This window comes from Anthonomus grandis, chromosome 9 (genome assembly GCF_022605725.1).
Source record: "Anthonomus grandis grandis chromosome 9, icAntGran1.3, whole genome shotgun sequence".
In the NCBI taxonomy this organism is placed as follows: domain Eukaryota; kingdom Metazoa; phylum Arthropoda; class Insecta; order Coleoptera; family Curculionidae; genus Anthonomus; species Anthonomus grandis.
The window spans coordinates 30324912-30343998 of NC_065554.1; the positions used below are offsets into that span (position 1 = coordinate 30324912).

Consider the following 19087-nt stretch of genomic DNA (forward strand, 5'->3'; position numbering starts at 1 on the left):
TTACTTTTGCTTCATAGAACGCAATACAAACCAAGCGCCAACCATGATAAAAAAATCAACTTTATTATTAAACATTTCCATAAATCTTGTAGCACAAAACAAGCAACACACTAGTTCGTTTGGTGGAAAAGCACTAAAAACTAAAACGAAACTCCGACTATCATTTGTCTGCTTAGTGGAAACAGAGTTTCAAATTTGTCAGAGTTTTGTTTTTTGTTTTATGTGTTTCAAAAAACAAGAACAAAATATTATAACAAAATATTTTTCTTTTATTTTCAAATTCCACGCGAGCATTCAGCTAGTACCCAATAAAATAAGTAATAAAATTCTTTAGAGATAAATATTCATTACCTCGTTTTCGGAGACGATACAGACGTCCGAGCAGAAGTACTCCTCATCCGCCTCCTGGTCTCCTTATCCTCCTCGCACATGATCGTTTCCTCATACTCTTGCTCCACCACCTCCTCCTCCTCCTCCTCTTCCTCCTCCTCCTCCTCCCCCTCTTGGTTCATCTGTCCTCCGTAACCCGACTCGTCCATGACCCCCGCGTGATGCGTGATGATCTCCAACTCGTGCGGCTTCAACTTCCTGCGTCTCTTGTACTTCCGCGGCCCCACCTGCGGCTGCCTCTTCATCGCCGTGTTCATGTCGCAGTGATGGATCAGGTGCAGGATGAGATCCTGCGAGGTGGCGAACATGTCGGAACAGACCGCGCAACAATAGGGCGTCATGCTCTGCGAGTATTTCGGGTCCGGACCGGAATGGTGGGACCGGATGTGCTCCCGCAGTACCACTCTTTGGTTGAAGGCGCGGGGACAGACGGCGCACGCGTACGGTTTCTCGCCGGTGTGGATCCGTTCGTGTTTACGTAAGGTGCCGCCGTCCGCGAACGCTTTCCAACAGAAACGACATCCGTACGGTCTTTCACCTAAAACAACAAAAAAAAAAAAAGAAAACTCTTAAGTAACAAAATTTGAAACAACAATTTTTTTTTTTTTAATTAACCGAACGTAATTATAACAAGAGCAGACAAGGGAACTACCATTGTGGCAATAATCAAAGAGTATTTCCTTCTAAAAATGCTAATTCACTATTATTCGATATAAATACTTACATTTACCTTTTTTACTTTTTTTTTAAAATGTTTATTTCAACAAATTTATTGGTACTCAGTTTGTTTACATTCTCTTTGTTTTCTTTATTAGATTAACAGATTTATAAATTATATAAGTCCATATTTCTTTAATATGTATCAAAATATGTACAAAGGTGGTAACTTTGTACATATTTCGGTGAATCATGCCTTATCGCTACGCCGCTTGATGACTAATATTTATTTTACCCTTAGAACCTTAGATGAGATAAAAAGAGAGGACCCGTAAGAGCTGTTAACGGACCAAGCGCAGTCGTGTTACGCAAATCGATAGGACGCCATTATTGTGGTGCCAAAATTGGATCTTGCTCCATCGCCTTTTTACTCAGTTTTTTGTTTTGTTTTAATTTGTTTGTGACATTTACTTGTGACTTTTAATAATCGTGGGTCGTGCTGCACATTATATGTTTTAACACGTTAACGACCAGCCCTAGTATTTGAAACTTTACTCCTGGATCAGGGTATTTTTTTCCTAAATCTTGGTAAAAGACAGTTTCATAATATACTTTTTTGAGAAATAAGTTGATGGAAAGGAGTTTTTTGTAAAAAAAAACATGCGCACTAATTTGGTACACGCGGTCTGAGCAGAAGACAAAATAAGTTAAGTTTACCACAGACCATGTATACCATATTGGGCCACACCCAGAAATGTTTCTTTTGCATTTTATTTTAACAAAATAAACTCACAATTCTCATTATAAACATAACATAATATTCTAATCATACAAAAAATATAATTACTAACCATTATTGCTTTTAATGGAAGCAGTATGGATTTCAAAAAAACATTTTACACACATATATGAAATATTTTCAGAGCATGCAGGGCAAAATGAATGTATTTTTTTCGCATTTTTCATAGCTGATTGGCGCCCTTCTCTTTCTGCAAACTGTTTATAACAAGTTGAACACCTTCCTCGAGTCTGCTTCTCCTCTAAAATATGTTGCACTTGTATGTTATTTTTGGATTCGTTGTCCAACAAAGCACAAACGATATTCTCGCGAAATTCTGTCACACTCATGTTCTTTCCAGTTACTTCCTTGAACACGACCAAGGCATTGACTAGAACAGTGTTTGTCAATAGTTCGACGACAATTTTTCTATATCATTTGACTCCGCGCCGTACTGGAGAACTATAAGCAGCTTTTTGATCTGAAATATCAACAAAGCCTTTTGCTGTATTGTAATCCACTATTGTTGATGGTTTTAAAATATTACCTCTTCTTGTTGGAACCTCAACCATTTCTGGGATAGCTTGCGTTGTCAGAAATAAAACATCGCGCTTGTCTTTCCACTTTCCAACTACGACTTTCGTGTTGCTTTTTTGCATCTTCATTTCAATTTGGCACTTGCAACTGCCTTTGGATTGAGTTTTCGATTTTGACGCAGAGTGCCAACTAAATGTGTCTGGTTTTGATTTAGCTCATGTGCTAGACCAAAACTTGTATAAAAGTTATCGGTAAATAGGGTTCTATCCGTATTCAGAAGAGGTTCCAATAGTTCCATGACAACCCTTGTAGCTAATTGCTTATCAAAAGTTTGCCCTCCACCACCACCGCCATATATTTTAATCGCAAAAGTGTAGCCCCCATCAACACAAAGTTTGAATAGTTTGACGCCGTATTTGTGCCTCTTCCCTGGAATGTACTGCAGGAAGCTTAACCGTACCCTAAATGGAACCATTGTTTCATCAATGCATACTTTTTCCTTCGGACTGCAAATGTTTTGAAATTTTTTATTTAACATTTTTACAAGTGGAGAAATAATCTGTCACCTGGTGGGCAATTTTCATTATCAGAAATATGCAGACAATGTAGCAATGCCTAAAACCGATTTCTACTTATGTGGCTTAACTTTGGAACACCACTTTTATCAAGAATCTTTTTACTGAAATAATCTCTAATCGTAGGTTTTTGGTCAAGTCTCATCAAGATTATACGACCAAAAAAATGCAAAAATTCATTTTCATTTGTGTCATACCACTTAGCCAAAATGGAGTGTTCAGTGATTGACTCTTCACATATACCCTTTATTGTTTGTTCTGTAGCGTATTTGTTTATTTCCGTAACCAGTATTTTTTGAACTTCCTCGTCAAAAAATAATAGGAAAAAATCAATAGGTTTATGGCCTTTAAGGCGATCTATTTCTTCTTGTCGCAATCCTGGTCTTGCAGAAAACATAAATTCGTTTAATTTATCAGATATAAAAACATCACTCCATACGAAATTACTATTACGTGGAGCAAAAACAGGAGAACCAGATTCGTTTTCCGGTTCGTCGTCACTAGAATCTTGGCCAGGTAAATCCGGTCTATTACTGGACCCAGGTGTAGGTCCCACTTTTCTTTTTTTACTTGGCAAAATAACCTCATCACTACATGTATTGGACTCACCATCTGCCTCATATGTGGGATCCGCATCTGAATCGTCAAAGGTGCTTTCGATCTCACTACATTCAAAATCGCTATCTTCCAAGATTTGTTGAAGTTGTTCATCATTTAGATATTTACGAGACATATTTTTTTATATATAAACCCAAATAAATTATTAAAAAATATTAAATATGTATAACCTTAAAATCAAAACAAAAAATTCCGTGGCTGATGATCCGTCGCCGTATTTTTTTAGAACATTTTGTTGCCACGTTTGCAATTTTAAACTTAAAAATGTAGTAATAAACTGTTATATGGTATAATGGTACAAATTTCGCTGATAAAGTTAAAAATTCACAATTTTTTGAATTACTATAAAAAAATTTAAAAAACATTACAAAAATCTCAACCCAATGCAATTTTTTATTTCCCAGGGACCAGACCAACCAAACAATACATATAAAAAGCACGTAGCTGCGTCCCTATTAGACCCACACGACTTGGAACATTACAATCCACTGTGCCCAAATAGGGTCACATGGTCTGTGTAGAAACCAGGGTGTGCACCAATATGGTGCACATGGTCGTTAACGTGTTAATATAATGTGCCTGACTTCATATATTATATAATTATTGCAAATTGCCAGCTTTAAATGAAAGTTTTCAACTTTAAATTGCTAATAAAAAACACAACAATCACTATGTAATAAATCATACTTCCAGTGGCGTCCCATCTTTTTTACATTTTTTTATGAAAATGCAAAAAAAACATTAAGTATATATATATATATATATAAAATGACACAGAATACTAAAAACAATGTTTCTTATACATAAAATTCATGATAAATATAGATAAAGACAACCCAAATTAATGTTGCATTTAGTAGATTTATAATATGTCTTATAAACTGCTCCTAGCATATGGAAACAAGTAGATTGATAGTTAATTATAATATCTCCACTTTTTATCTCAGTCTAATAATTATTGATATACTGTACTTATTATATTGTAAGCACTAGAAATAATTGTTTTTGGTCACCTGTCAAAAAACCTGCTTTGCACCAGTCAAAGAAAGTTCTTCTCTGTCCACTGACCTAACTTTAAACACATAGACTTCTGTAATGTTTTATGTGGCTCAATTTGATATTTTATTTGATTTTAGATTTCCTATTGATGAGGAGAGGAGGAATCTTTGGTTAAAAGAGATGAGAATTGTGGATTGGACTCCTACAAGAAATGAAAGAATATGCTCGAAACATTTTGAGCAACACTTCTTTCACCAATCCGAGAATCGAGCGGTAACCAGTAAAAAATCAAAAGTAATAGAAACCCATAGTACCTTAAATGTATTTGTTAGTGATAGCAAATATTATTATTATCACAAAAGTCAATTTATTTTTGTGTGGTTTTGCTTTGTTTATTTTATTGTTCAGATACACTAGTTAAGTTAGTTTAAGGTTGTACTTATGTCATATTTGGTAATAATTGCTTTACAATGATCAGGGCATGACGTTTCAGATTGTAATGGGACCCCTGGGCTTGAAAAATTATTTTTGAATAGTCTCTAGATTCAATGGAAAAATAGATTTACATATATGTGTAGAAGACTGTTTGAAAACTTTTAATATATCTTATTATATTTACCCCAAGAAAAGTGCATTATTTATCGAAACTTGAAATGCATTAATATCTATATTATTACGGTAAAACAGCGCGTAATACGTTAGCTATGTCTAAAAAAAGGTTCCTTATTAATATTTTTACTTGTTGCTTTTAGTAGTAATTTGTTATTTATTTAAACTCTCCCTATAATTTAAAGCTAAAGCAAATTAAACATAGTTTAATCAAACATCTTAACACTATATCTTTTACTGTGTATGTTTGGAATTGAAATACATGCTTTCTCTCCTTTTTTTTTTTGTAAATTATAATATTTAAAATTTCCTGTTTTACAGTGCTTTTTACTTATTACGTTTTAATTTATTTATTTCTATATTAATTTTAAACTGTATCATGTCATTTCCAGCCCTGAAGATTCTGAGTCTGAATAAAGACCGAAACGTCGGCAATTCTGAAATAAAATCAGTTTTATTTGAATTTCTAAACCTGCAACACATTATTTCCATTTCACACTAAAAACGTTAAACTTTATTAATTGTTTAATAATAATAAGTGGTGCTATCAGCAGGACAATTAATTAGGCATTCATTTGAATCTCTTCACAAATAAGACCTACACGGTTCAAACTAGAAGGAAAGAGCATAGCGACTATATTTGTTACTTGATTGTCTACGCTGTGGTAACTAATTTTTACATAAAATAATCACAAAATATACAAGCTATCCTTTGACTTAGAGAAAATTGAAAAATACAATGTTTATTCGAGGTATGGTTATAGTGCTGCCAAATTTTAAATTGAAACGGCTAGAATGCAGACTAGAAAGCGCGAAACATTATAGAAAACTTATTTTTTATCCAGTTTCGTTCCAGTTAATTTCCCATAAATCGCGATTCAATTCACTACACAGGAAGCATTTTTTACCTGTATGAATTCGAACGTGAATCTGTTGCGAACTCCTCGATCCAAACGTTTTTCCGCACTCCTTACACGGAAACTGTCTGCCGGAGACGCTGCTGTGACTGTGCCTGTGATTCATCAGACTGCGACCGTCTGGAAAATCCTCCCCGCATACGTCGCACTGAACCACCTTATTTCTAAATGAGAACAAACACATCATTATTAAAACAATGTATTAGTAAAGTAAAACACACCTGTGTGACAACATGTGACGTTTCAATCGGGCCTTATTATGAAACGTCTTGGAGCATTTCGTGCAACCAAACGATTTCACTTTCGAGTGGTCCCACGAGTGTTTTAGCAGCGCCCGACTGTCTTTACAGGTGCGGCCGCAGAGGGCGCAGGTGTGCGGCGGTAAACTCTTGTGGACACCTAAATAAACGAGCGTATAAAAGGATTTATTGTTTAATTAGACAAGAATTAATTTAAAGAGAAACTCGTGTACCTTGAACATGATTAGCCAAAGACGTTTCGTCGGGACACTGTTCGCCGCAAATCATGCATCTGTATTCGGTACCGCGAGCGTGAATTTCAGCGTGAGCCAATAGGTCCAAAGCTTCCTAAAATAGTTCATATTTTCTATTATATTATTGATTTTAATGAGAGTGATAAATTCAAAAAACAACATGAAAACTTGAGGTATTCGTAATCAATCAATCAATTTTCTTATTGAATTTGTTAAATTTTCTGAGTATAAGTAATACAGGAGTCTGTTATCTCTTAATGTTAAGCATATACTTTGACAATCTAAACATGGTTATGAACAATCAAATGAAATAAAATATTTAGGAATTTTGTTGGACTGCAATTAAAAATTTTATGAACACGTCGAATATATAACAAGAAAATTTTGAAAAAAAAAATTTCATTAATAGAGTGAGTCAAGTGGCAAGTTAGTCGGCTTTGTGTTAAACATCGTATATCATTGAAAAAAGTATTAACTAGAGATGTTTTTAAAACTACCTGAACATCTTGATAGATTTTAGTTTTTTTTGCGTCAAGTTAAAGTTACCTTTCATAACTCCTTTTGCTACTTGTATTAACTTTTTGAGCTCAAAACGAATTATTTCGGTAATATTTGTACTTGATATTGATTTTTTTACATTCAGAATACATTACAGACTAAATACAAATGTAAAAAAAACGTGAAAAATATGCTGAGAAAATTTAAAGATGTCAAAAGGTATAATTTTTTGAAAATCCTGAAAATAACACAAAATCAATGATATAAAAAAACCCGAGAGACACAAGTTTATAAATATCTTATAAAATATCTTCTATCTGAACCTATCTATATGTCCACCAAGTTTGGCTAACCCTCCGCCAAACACCCTGTATACTAGCCTAGCAGCTCATCTAGAATTCTGTACCACCGTAATGTACAATCTACCTAATTTTAAGATCAAACAATTACAATTAGTTAAAAACGAGCTATTTTAAAATGTAGTAGTTACACGCCCATCGAATTAATGCTTAATACTTTAAATATCGTGTTTATCGTCTTCGTGAAATTCCGGACTACTAATAAAGTAAACCAATGTAGGAACTTAATTCTTTTTAAACCATAAAACAAAAATTAATATCTTGAAGAATATCGCTAATAGCATTCCGGCAGTTGTTGGTATCACTAGTGCATAGCTTGGTGAATTTCAGAAAACAGCCGTCCATGAATGTGTTTACGAGGTGTTTTGTTTTGTTTCTTAAATTGTGTTTTAAAAGAAAAATAAATTTTATAAAGTACATGTACAGTGCAACACTTCATAATGTTTGAATATTTCATCACTGGACACAGGCTGATTTTTTAAACAGAAATAGGTATCTTAATACTATGTTTTACTGTACATATTCGGGATTCAAATACACGCTTTCTCCTCCTTTTCTTTTTTTTTTGTAAATTACATTTTTTAAATTTGGTGTAAACCTAAGTGAAAAAGACTGTCTGTTTTACAATGCTTTTTATTTAATTTATTTATTTAATTGTAAAGTGTAACATATCATTTTCAGCCCAGAAGATTAAGGAAATGTGAAGTCCTAAATTTGCGGCACTTTCTTTCCATGTCACAATAACAGTGATTGAGCAATTTAAGACCCAACGATTTTTTTTTTGGTTGTTTAGGAAGCTTACCTTAAATCCATTAAATTAAAACAAAAAAATGTTTGGATGAGCCATTAAAAAAAAAAAAACGAAAATTTATGTTGTATATGGACCACAATTTTCCTATGCTTCTATTTACTTATGGACACAAATATTAAAAGCATGCTAGAGTATTATCGCAGACTAATCACTTTTATATTGATCTAAAATATTTTTACTTTATTCCTATATTAATAAAAATATATATAACGATTAAAAACACAACACTTTACTTAGGAACGTTGACGTTTATAAATAACGGTCAAATTATTGACATTTGACACACAACCTATTCAGGAGAATCAAAGTAAGCACTACAACGTTGCCGGATTGTGAAATGTGCTATTTTCTTAGCCTGCATTCCTTATATATTATTTTATTACATAAAGGTGTCAGGCCAGTTGGTCTGCTTTGTTTAAAGTTTTATTTCCATGTCGATTTTTTTATACAAGGACTTTATCTAATCTTACATTTTTATACAGGTTGGGTTGTTTTGGTTGAGTTGAGTTAAACACATACCAGCCCTTACACTCTTAAATTTTATATATCAAATATCAAAATATAAAAAATAAACCTTTTTAATTAATATGAACAGATGTTGCATGTTAAAATACAAACATTAAACAATAGGAAATTCAATTGCAACTTTCGTTCGAAATTACTGCTAAAATGAGTCAATATTTTTGAAATTTTTACCTGAAGTGTCTTGAACTTTGAATAGAAAAAAATTTTTTAGAATTTGTAAAGAATATTCTGCTCAATATAATTCTTCCTAGTTCACAAGAATATTGCTACTAGATTTTAAGATATTGACTATTGAAGACCATATTACTGCAAAAAAGAGTGAATATTTTTTTTAAATTTTTACTGACTTAAACCTTAAACTATATTTGTATAGAATATTATTTTGAATATGATGCTATTTATTTCACAAAAATTATCCTGTTAGTTTTTAATATAATGGACTTTGAAGTGAGGGGTCATTTTATAGTTCATATATTATTGTCTTCGAACATTACTGCTAATATGAGTCAATATTTTTGATATTTTTGTTTGCATTGGTTTTAACCTTAAATAATATATCTAAAGAGTATTATACTTTTTAGTGAGTAATCACTTTAAAGTTGAGACATTGCCATTAAATACCACTGCTAAAAATGGCCGATATTTTCTTGAAATTTTTATTTGGACACATTTGACCCCCAAACAATATTTCTTGTGAGTATTATGCTTTTGGTTTCATAAGAATGTTCCTGTTAGTTTTTAAGGTATGGGACTTTGAAGTTGGGTCACACTTTGAAGTTCAGACGACACTGGCATCGGACATTACTGCTAATATGATCTAATATTTTGACATTTTTGCTTATTCCTAGTATTTTTATGATCTACGAAATGAGAACTTGTTTTAATACAGATAATTAAATTAAAAAAAAAAAACAATTTTTTTTGAGAAAAAACTTTATACTTGAAAATGACCAAACTTAGAATGACGATTGTGAGAAAACTAGGGGTTTGTTCTCTATAACTTCAACAGTTCTTCCATATTCTCGTCCTACTAAGTCCAATAAGACTATCTAGAAATTTTAATTATGATTAAAAAAAATAGAAAAAAAAGGCAATTTAAATGTGATGTAATTCTTACAAATTTGTTTGTTCAGGTAAGCTTCCTAAACATACCAAAAAGAAAATCATTGCGTCGTATATCAATCACCATTTTTAAATCGTTTAAGCACCTTTAAAATCAATTCAAACATTTTGTTTCGATGTTGACTCTTAAATAAGTAAATGATTATATACCTGAAACGATTCTCCGCACACGTTACAAATATGTCCGAACTGCTCGTTTACAAATTCCTCTTTGATATGGATCCGCTGGTGTCTGCGTAGGTTGTCCTGTCGGTGAAAGGACAAACCGCAGGTGGGACAATAAAACGTCCCGAATCGGGTGTCACCGGAGTCCGAATAGTCGCCGTCTTCGTCCTCGTCATATTCCGGTTCCGGGCCGTGTTTCGATCTCGTATGTTCCTATCGAGTGTGAACCGTTATTCATTAATGTTTTTTATGAAAAATCGCACTAATTTAGGTTGATCAAACTTAAAAGAAGTATTTTCGAAAGACTCACGTCGTTTGGCTGAATCTGCTCCATTTTCGACAAAATATAACCAAAATCACAGAAATTGGTTAAATTTAAAAAGGGTTAAGTGCACGGATCTTTTTTATCTGATATTGAAGTTTGTTTATTGACGAAATGTCAAAAATAATATGGTAATTGTCATGGGAGTGATAGGTTATTGTCTCTTTAAAGGCCAACTTTGGGAAATTATTATCAATGAAGGTAAAAGTCGGGCCAGGTAAAAATACGGAAAAATTTCCTAAAGATGAGCTGAAAAAATTTAATTAAAATTCACTGAAATTATACGAAGTGTTCATAAAATTTACGGAAACATTTTATAGTTTTTAAGGTACAAGTGTGTTTTTCTCAAGTTTGCCCAATTATAAGTAAAAAACATCATTTAATGGCCGTTTTTTAATTTCTAGACCGAGCGGTTGATATATATATAAAGATTTGCCTTTACCACGCTTTAAGGCAAAAATGATACATGATGTAAATCCAAAAAAAAAATTATGTTAGAAACACAAAGAAGAAAAAGAAGACAGATTGAAGTGTTAACAGCAATGGACAGTTACAGAGGATAATTACAAAAATATGAAAAACAAGTATCCCATCATCAATGAACTGAAGACTGATATTTTAATGAAGCGATGAAATAAACCAAATTAAGCAACAAAAGCAACTTATTAACAATGATGTTAATAAGGCAATCTCTGATTTACCGGGGGCGAGAAAATATTGATGATTAAATCCAAATAGTTAAGTTCTCAGGTTAAGCCATAAAATTCTTATTATTATTATTTTGACCATCACCGAGAATTCGACACAAAGTTCATAACTCAAAAAATTAAGCAGATATCATTCTGAAAATTAGTACACATAATCCATGGACAATTTCGTGGGACACCTATATCAGCGTTTTTTCAAATTCATACAAGAATTTGAGAAAAAAATATTTTTCGAAAATACTGATTTTTTTTCCTATTTATTCGACACAAAGTTCATAACTCAACAAATAGAGCAGATATCATTTTGAATATTTGTACACATAATCCATGGACAATTTCGTTGGACACCTATTTCAGCGTTTTTCCAAATTCGTACAAGAATTTGAGAAAAAAAATATTTTTCGAAAATATTGATTTTTTTTCCTAATTATTCGACACAAAGTTCATAACTCAAAAAACTGAGCAGATATCATTCTGAAAATTTGTACACATAATGCATGGACAATTTCGTTGGACACCTATTTCAGCGTTTTTCCAAATTCGAACAAGAATTTGAGAAAAAAAATATTTTTCGAAAATATTGATTTTTTTTCCTATTTATTCGACACAAAGTTCATAACTCAACAAATTGAGCAGATATCATTTTGAATATTTGTACACATAATCTATAGACAATTTCGTGGGACACCTAAATCAGCGTTTTTCTAAATTCGTACAAGAATTTGAGAAAAAAATATTTTTCGAAAATACTGATTTTTTTTTCCTATTTATTCGACACAAAGTTCAGAACTCAACAAATAGAGCAGATATCATTTTGAATATTTGTACACATAATCCATAGACAATTTCGTGGGACACCTATATCAGCGTTTTTCCAAATTCGTACAAGAATTTGAGAAAAAAATATTTTTCGAAAATACTGATTTTTTTTCCTATTTATTCGACACAAAGTTCATAACTCAACAAACAGAGCAGATATCATTTTGAATATTTGTACACATAATCCATAGACAATTTCGTGGGACACCTATTTCAGCGTTTTTCCAAATTCGAACAAGAATTTGAGAAAAAAAATATTTTTCGAAAATACTGATTTTTTTTTCCTATTTATTCGACACAAAGTTCAGAACTCAACAAATAGAGCAGATATCATTTTGAATATTTGTACACATAATCCATAGACAATTTCGTGGGACACCTATTTCAGCGTTTTTCCAAATTCGAACAAGAATTTGAGAAAAAAAATATTTTTCGAAAATACTGATTTTTTTTTCCTATTTATTCGACACAAAGTTCATAACTCAACAAACAGAGCAGATATCATTTTGAATATTTGTACACATAATCCATAGACAATTTCGTGGGACACCTATTTCAGCGTTTTTCCAAATTCGAACAAGAATTTGAGAAAAAAAATATTTTTCGAAAATACTGATTTTTTTTTCCTATTTATTCGACACAAAGTTCATAACTCAACAAACAGAGCAGATATCATTTTGAATATTTGTACACATAATCCATAGACAATTTCGTGGGACACCTATTTCAGCGTTTTTCCAAATTCGAACAAGAATTTGAGAAAAAAAATATTTTTCGAAAATACTGATTTTTTTTTCCTATTTATTCGACACAAAGTTCAGAACTCAACAAATAGAGCAGATATCATTTTGAATATTTGTACACATAATCCATAGACAATTTCGTGGGACACCTATTTCAGCGTTTTTCCAAATTCGAACAAGAATTTGAGAAAAAAAATATTTTTCGAAAATACTGATTTTTTTTTCCTATTTATTCGACACAAAGTTCATAACTCAACAAACAGAGCAGATATCATTTTGAATATTTGTACACATAATCCATAGACAATTTCGTGGGACACCTATTTCAGCGTTTTTCCAAATTCGAACAAGAATTTGAGAAAAAAAATATTTTTCGAAAATACTGATTTTTTTTTCCTATTTATTCGACACAAAGTTCATAACTCAACAAACAGAGCAGATATCATTTTGAATATTTGTACACATAATCCATAGACAATTTCGTGGGACACCTATTTCAGCGTTTTTCCAAATTCGAACAAGAATTTGAGAAAAAAAATATTTTTCGAAAATACTGATTTTTTTTTCCTATTTATTCGACACAAAGTTCAGAACTCAACAAATAGAGCAGATATCATTTTGAATATTTGTACACATAATCCATAGACAATTTCGTGGGACACCTATATCAGCGTTTTTCCAAATTCGTACAAGAATTTGAGAAAAAAATATTTTTCGAAAATACTGATTTTTTTTTCCTATTTATTCGACACAAAGTTCAGAACTCAACAAATAGAGCAGATATCATTTTGAATATTTGTACACATAATCCATAGACAATTTCGTGGGACACCTATATCAGCGTTTTTCCAAATTCGTACAAGAATTTGAGAAAAAAATATTTTTCGAAAATACTGATTTTTTTTTCCTATTTATTCGACACAAAGTTCAGAACTCAACAAATAGAGCAGATATCATTTTGAATATTTGTACACATAATCCATAGACAATTTCGTGGGACACCTATATCAGCGTTTTTCCAAATTCGTACAAGAATTTGAGAAAAAAATATTTTTCGAAAATACTGATTTTTTTTTCCTATTTATTCGACACAAAGTTCAGAACTCAACAAATAGAGCAGATATCATTTTGAATATTTGTACACATAATCCATAGACAATTTCGTGGGACACCTATATCAGCGTTTTTCCAAATTCGTACAAGAATTTGAGAAAAAAATATTTTTCGAAAATACTGATTTTTTTTTCCTATTTATTCGACACAAAGTTCATAACTCAACAAATAGAGCAGATATCATTTTGAATATTTGTACACATAATCCATAGACAATTTCGTGGGACACCTATATCAGCGTTTTTCCAAATTCGTACAAGAATTTGAGAAAAAAATATTTTTCGAAAATACTGATTTTTTTTTCCTATTTATTCGACACAAAGTTCAGAACTCAACAAATAGAGCAGATATCATTTTGAATATTTGTACACATAATCCATAGACAATTTCGTGGGACACCTAAATCAGCGTTTTTCCAAATTCGTACAAGAATTTAAGAAAAAAATATTTTTCGAAAATACTGATTTTTTTTTCCTATTTATTCGACACAAAGTTCAGAACTCAACAAATAGAGCAGATATCATTTTGAATATTTGTACACATAATCCATAGACAATTTCGTGGGACACCTATATCAGCGTTTTTCCAAATTCGTACAAGAATTTGAGAAAAAAATATTTTTCGAAAATACTGATTTTTTTTTCCTATTTATTCGACACAAAGTTCAGAACTCAACAAATAGAGCAGATATCATTTTGAATATTTGTACACATAATCCATAGACAATTTCGTGGGACACCTAAATCAGCGTTTTTCCAAATTCGTACAAGAATTTAAGAAAAAAATATTTTTCGAAAATACTGATTTTTTTTTCCTATTTATTCGACACAAAGTTCAGAACTCAACAAATAGAGCAGATATCATTTTGAATATTTGTACACATAATCCATAGACAATTTCGTGGGACACCTATATCAGCGTTTTTCCAAATTCGTACAAGAATTTGAGAAAAAAATATTTTTCGAAAATACTGATTTTTTTTCCTATTTATTCGACACAAAGTTCATAACTCAACAAACAGAGCAGATATCATTTTGAATATTTGTACACATAATCCATAGACAATTTCGTGGGACACCTATTTCAGCGTTTTTCCAAATTCGAACAAGAATTTGAGAAAAAAAATATTTTTTCGAAAATACTGATTTTTTTTTCCTATTTATTCGACACAAAGTTCAGAACTCAACAAATAGAGCAGATATCATTTTGAATATTTGTACACATAATCCATAGACAATTTCGTGGGACACCTATTTCAGCGTTTTTCCAAATTCGAACAAGAATTTGAGAAAAAAAATATTTTTCGAAAATACTGATTTTTTTTTCCTATTTATTCGACACAAAGTTCAGAACTCAACAAATAGAGCAGATATCATTTTGAATATTTGTACACATAATCCATAGACAATTTCGTGGGACACCTATATCAGCGTTTTTCCAAATTCGTACAAGAATTTGAGAAAAAAATATTTTTCGAAAATACTGATTTTTTTTTCCTATTTATTCGACACAAAGTTCATAACTCAACAAATAGAGCAGATATCATTTTGAATATTTGTACACATAATCCATAGACAATTTCGTGGGACACCTATATCAGCGTTTTTCCAAATTCGTACAAGAATTTGAGAAAAAAATATTTTTCGAAAATACTGATTTTTTTTTCCTATTTATTCGACACAAAGTTCAGAACTCAACAAATAGAGCAGATATCATTTTGAATATTTGTACACATAATCCATAGACAATTTCGTGGGACACCTATATCAGCGTTTTTCCAAATTCGTACAAGAATTTGAGAAAAAAATATTTTTCGAAAATACTGATTTTTTTTCCTATTTATTCGACACAAAGTTCATAACTCAACAAACAGAGCAGATATCATTTTTGAATATTTGTACACATAATCCATAGACAATTTCGTGGGACACCTATATCAGCGTTTTTCCAAATTCGTACAAGAATTTGAGAAAAAAATATTTTCGAAAATACTGATTTTTTTTCCTATTTATTCGACACAAAGTTCATAACTCAACAAATAGAGCAGATATCATTTTGAATATTTGTACACATAATCCATAGACAATTTCGTGGGACACCTATATCAGCGTTTTTCCAAATTCGTACAAGAATTTGAGAAAAAAATATTTTTCGAAAATACTGATTTTTTTTTCCTATTTATTCGACACAAAGTTCAGAACTCAACAAATAGAGCAGATATCATTTTGAATATTTGTACACATAATCCATAGACAATTTCGTGGGACACCTAAATCAGCGTTTTTCCAAATTCGTACAAGAATTGAGAAAAAAATATTTTTCGAAAATACTGATTTTTTTTTCCTATTTATTCGACACAAAGTTTAGAACTCAACAAATAGAGCAGATATCATTTTGAATATTTGTACACATAATCCATAGACAATTTCGTGGGACACCTATATCAGCGTTTTTCCAAATTCGTACAAGAATTTGAGAAAAAAATATTTTTCGAAAATACTGATTTTTTTTTCCTATTTATTCGACACAAAGTTTAGAACTCAACAAATAGAGCAGATATCATTTTGAATATTTGTACACATAATCCATAGACAATTTCGTGGGACACCTATATCAGCGTTTTTCCAAATTCGTACAAGAATTTGAGAAAAAAATATTTTTCGAAAATACTGATTTTTTTTTCCTATTTATTCGACACAAAGTTCAGAACTCAACAAATAGAGCAGATATCATTTTGAATATTTGTACACATAATCCATAGACAATTTCGTGGGACACCTATATCAGCGTTTTTCCAAATTCGTACAAGAATTTGAGAAAAAAATATTTTTCGAAAATACTGATTTTTTTTCCTATTTATTCGACACAAAGTTCATAACTCAACAAACAGAGCAGATATCATTTTGAATATTTGTACACATAATCCATAGACAATTTCGACTCTCACGAGATGTGTCGTTTTTCCAAATTCGAACAAGAATTTGAGAAAAAAAATATTTTTCGAAAATACTGATTTTTTTTTCCTATTTATTCGACACAAGGTTCATAACTCAAAAAATTGAGCAGATATCATTTTGAAAATTTGTACACATAATCCAGGGACATTTTAAGGATAAATTGTCTTCCTATTAAGAATTTCCTGTTAGACAATGTGCAAATAATGCATTTCCGCACGCTTATTTATAATTTTTTCCATATTTATTCCGTTTTAAACCCACACACATAAATTTCAGTATAGTTTTACCTGCATAAGAGAAATATCCCAAAACATCTCTCCACACTTCTGACACTCGAAGGGACTGTCTCCCCCGTGAATTCTGGAATGCGAGGCGAGCGCCTTTTCCCTCGCGAAACCGACGCCGCAATGCTGACAAACGAACGGCTTCTTAGGGTCGATCACCGGGTATTTTATGTCTTCTTGGGCGGATAAGTACTCCTGGTTATCCAGGTCGTTTTCCATATATTCCTGCGTTTCGTCTTGATAGTCGAAGTTAGCGCTGGTGGTGGCTATTTGGAAAAAAGTTTTGGCAAATTGACATTTTTGACTGAAAACTATACAATTCACCTGTTTCCGATGTGGTAAACATGCTCTCGTACTCCTCCTTAATGGCCGGTTTTTTCTTACGCCCTTTTCCGAAGCCCTTCATTTTCCTTTTCGGTTTTTCAAAGGTGCGCTCCAGCAATAAACTATCATCTAAAAATTGTATTTATTTAACATGACTACTTATTCTCTGGTGCTTAATAAAAACGTCGTAAATCAACAATTTTGTAATGTGGAAACCATTATGAACATTTAGTTAAATGGTTTTGCATTCTACCAAAGTTTTTATTAAAATACCTTTATCAAATCCAAAAATCTCATCCATTATTCTCTAAGAGACCAACATACAAAATTGACGAAAAACAAAGAAAAAGACGAAGTCACGGTCTCACAACATGTAATAAAAGGGCTACACGTGTTTCGCTCTAGTTAGAGCATCATCAGGCCTTTAGAAGCCATCCACACACTTCACAGTACATACTGTACAGTACATATATGCCTACATAACATAAACATTACCTTATTTTTCCAAGACATTTATTGTTCCTAAAAGACTTTAGTTTTGCATTTCTTTTTAATGTGCTCAAAAAGATTTGAAAACTCGTTTTGCTCTATATGCACATATTTTCTCTAAATATAACCTCTTTCTTATCTCTAATAATTTGCGACATATATTTTAGTCATTAATGAGTAGTACCTGCATGCCTTAAATTTAAATCTTCCACCTTATACTCAATTCGAATATTCCGCATTTTTCTTGATATGACTCAGTCGGTTGATTGATGTTTCAAATTTATTTTTCGAATAGTTCCAATGGCTGCGAAGGGAGAGCTGTAGTTGCGTTGTAAACGTTATGCCACCATTCTGGGACACATGTGATTAACTCCTCTTCTTATTTTACGTTTTCAATTATTTAGAATCATTATTTTAGAAAATGTCAGTGATTGTTTGGAAAATTTGGAGTATACTTTGGTTAGTTCCCTACAAACTTGCAGTTATTTTTTTCCCTTTGGTATAATAAGTAGCTCAGATGATATAAACGGAATGACGTCTTTTTAAATTGAGTTAATGAAATTAATACAGAAGGCCCTTATTAAATATAAAAACTGATGCAGCATTTAGGAATTATAAATTTCAGAACATGAGCAATGAGGAATAAAGGAACTTTATTTCTTCAACAAAAATCTTTCTGGAAAACATTAAAAGCACTCCTGATTCTAGTCAAAGTATAAAGAGAGAGCCTTGGAGTTTAATCATTTTTTTTACGGCGGTTATCTTAAAGCTATATTCAAACAATGTTTATTTAGATGTAGAAGTTTAGATGTGATGAGCACACCAATCGCAATTGACGCACAGTAAGGGTACTCCCAAAAGTATCCAAAATTTTTAATAAACTAATTAACGTTCAACTTAATAAATTTTGCTACGAACAACACAGTTAGGGTTTCTTACAAATTACAGTAGCAATGCAGGTACATAAATGCCATAGCTTACAAGACTAAAGTACCTCCAGCAGAGAAACTTAAAGAGCAATTTGGAATATTAAAAGAAAGAAAACATTCCGAGTAAACGTCAGTACTAGTATACGACGCAATTTTTCTTACCATTTAATGGGTCTGCCTCGGATACATAAGCGTGACTCTTAAGATGAATCATTAAATCGGACTTTTTCATATAGCGGAGGCCGCAAAGGTTACAACCGTGGGGCCGGTCGGTCTGGTGGGCCACCATGTGGTTCATGAGGTTCGCTTTTTTTCTAAATCTATAAAAAATATCGTTTTAGCAAAAA

General features: G+C 31.8%; 1 protein-coding gene and 1 long non-coding RNA gene across 3 annotated transcripts in view; both read right to left on the reverse strand.

The window, feature by feature from the left end:
• LOC126740120 (uncharacterized) overlaps positions 1-19087 on the reverse strand; it is a 36425-nt gene that overhangs the window by 10297 nt on the left and 7041 nt on the right. For both annotated transcript variants that reach the window (XM_050446034.1, XM_050446035.1), the window contains exons 6-13: positions 18903-19060; positions 17323-17451; positions 17002-17264; positions 10039-10266; positions 6553-6667; positions 6302-6479; positions 6072-6244; positions 352-928 (exon numbers count right to left, since the gene is read on the reverse strand). In XM_050446034.1, the coding sequence (XP_050301991.1) occupies positions 352-928; positions 6072-6244; positions 6302-6479; positions 6553-6667; positions 10039-10266; positions 17002-17264; positions 17323-17451; positions 18903-19060 (1821 nt within the window). The remainder of the gene's footprint in view (positions 1-351; positions 929-6071; positions 6245-6301; positions 6480-6552; positions 6668-10038; positions 10267-17001; positions 17265-17322; positions 17452-18902; positions 19061-19087) is intronic.
• LOC126740125 (uncharacterized) lies at positions 12666-16601 on the reverse strand. Its single transcript, XR_007661804.1, has 4 exons — positions 16366-16601; positions 15857-16026; positions 13987-14156; positions 12666-12793 (listed from the first exon to the last, which is right to left on the reverse strand). It is a non-coding gene; the product is annotated as an uncharacterized LOC126740125 (long non-coding RNA).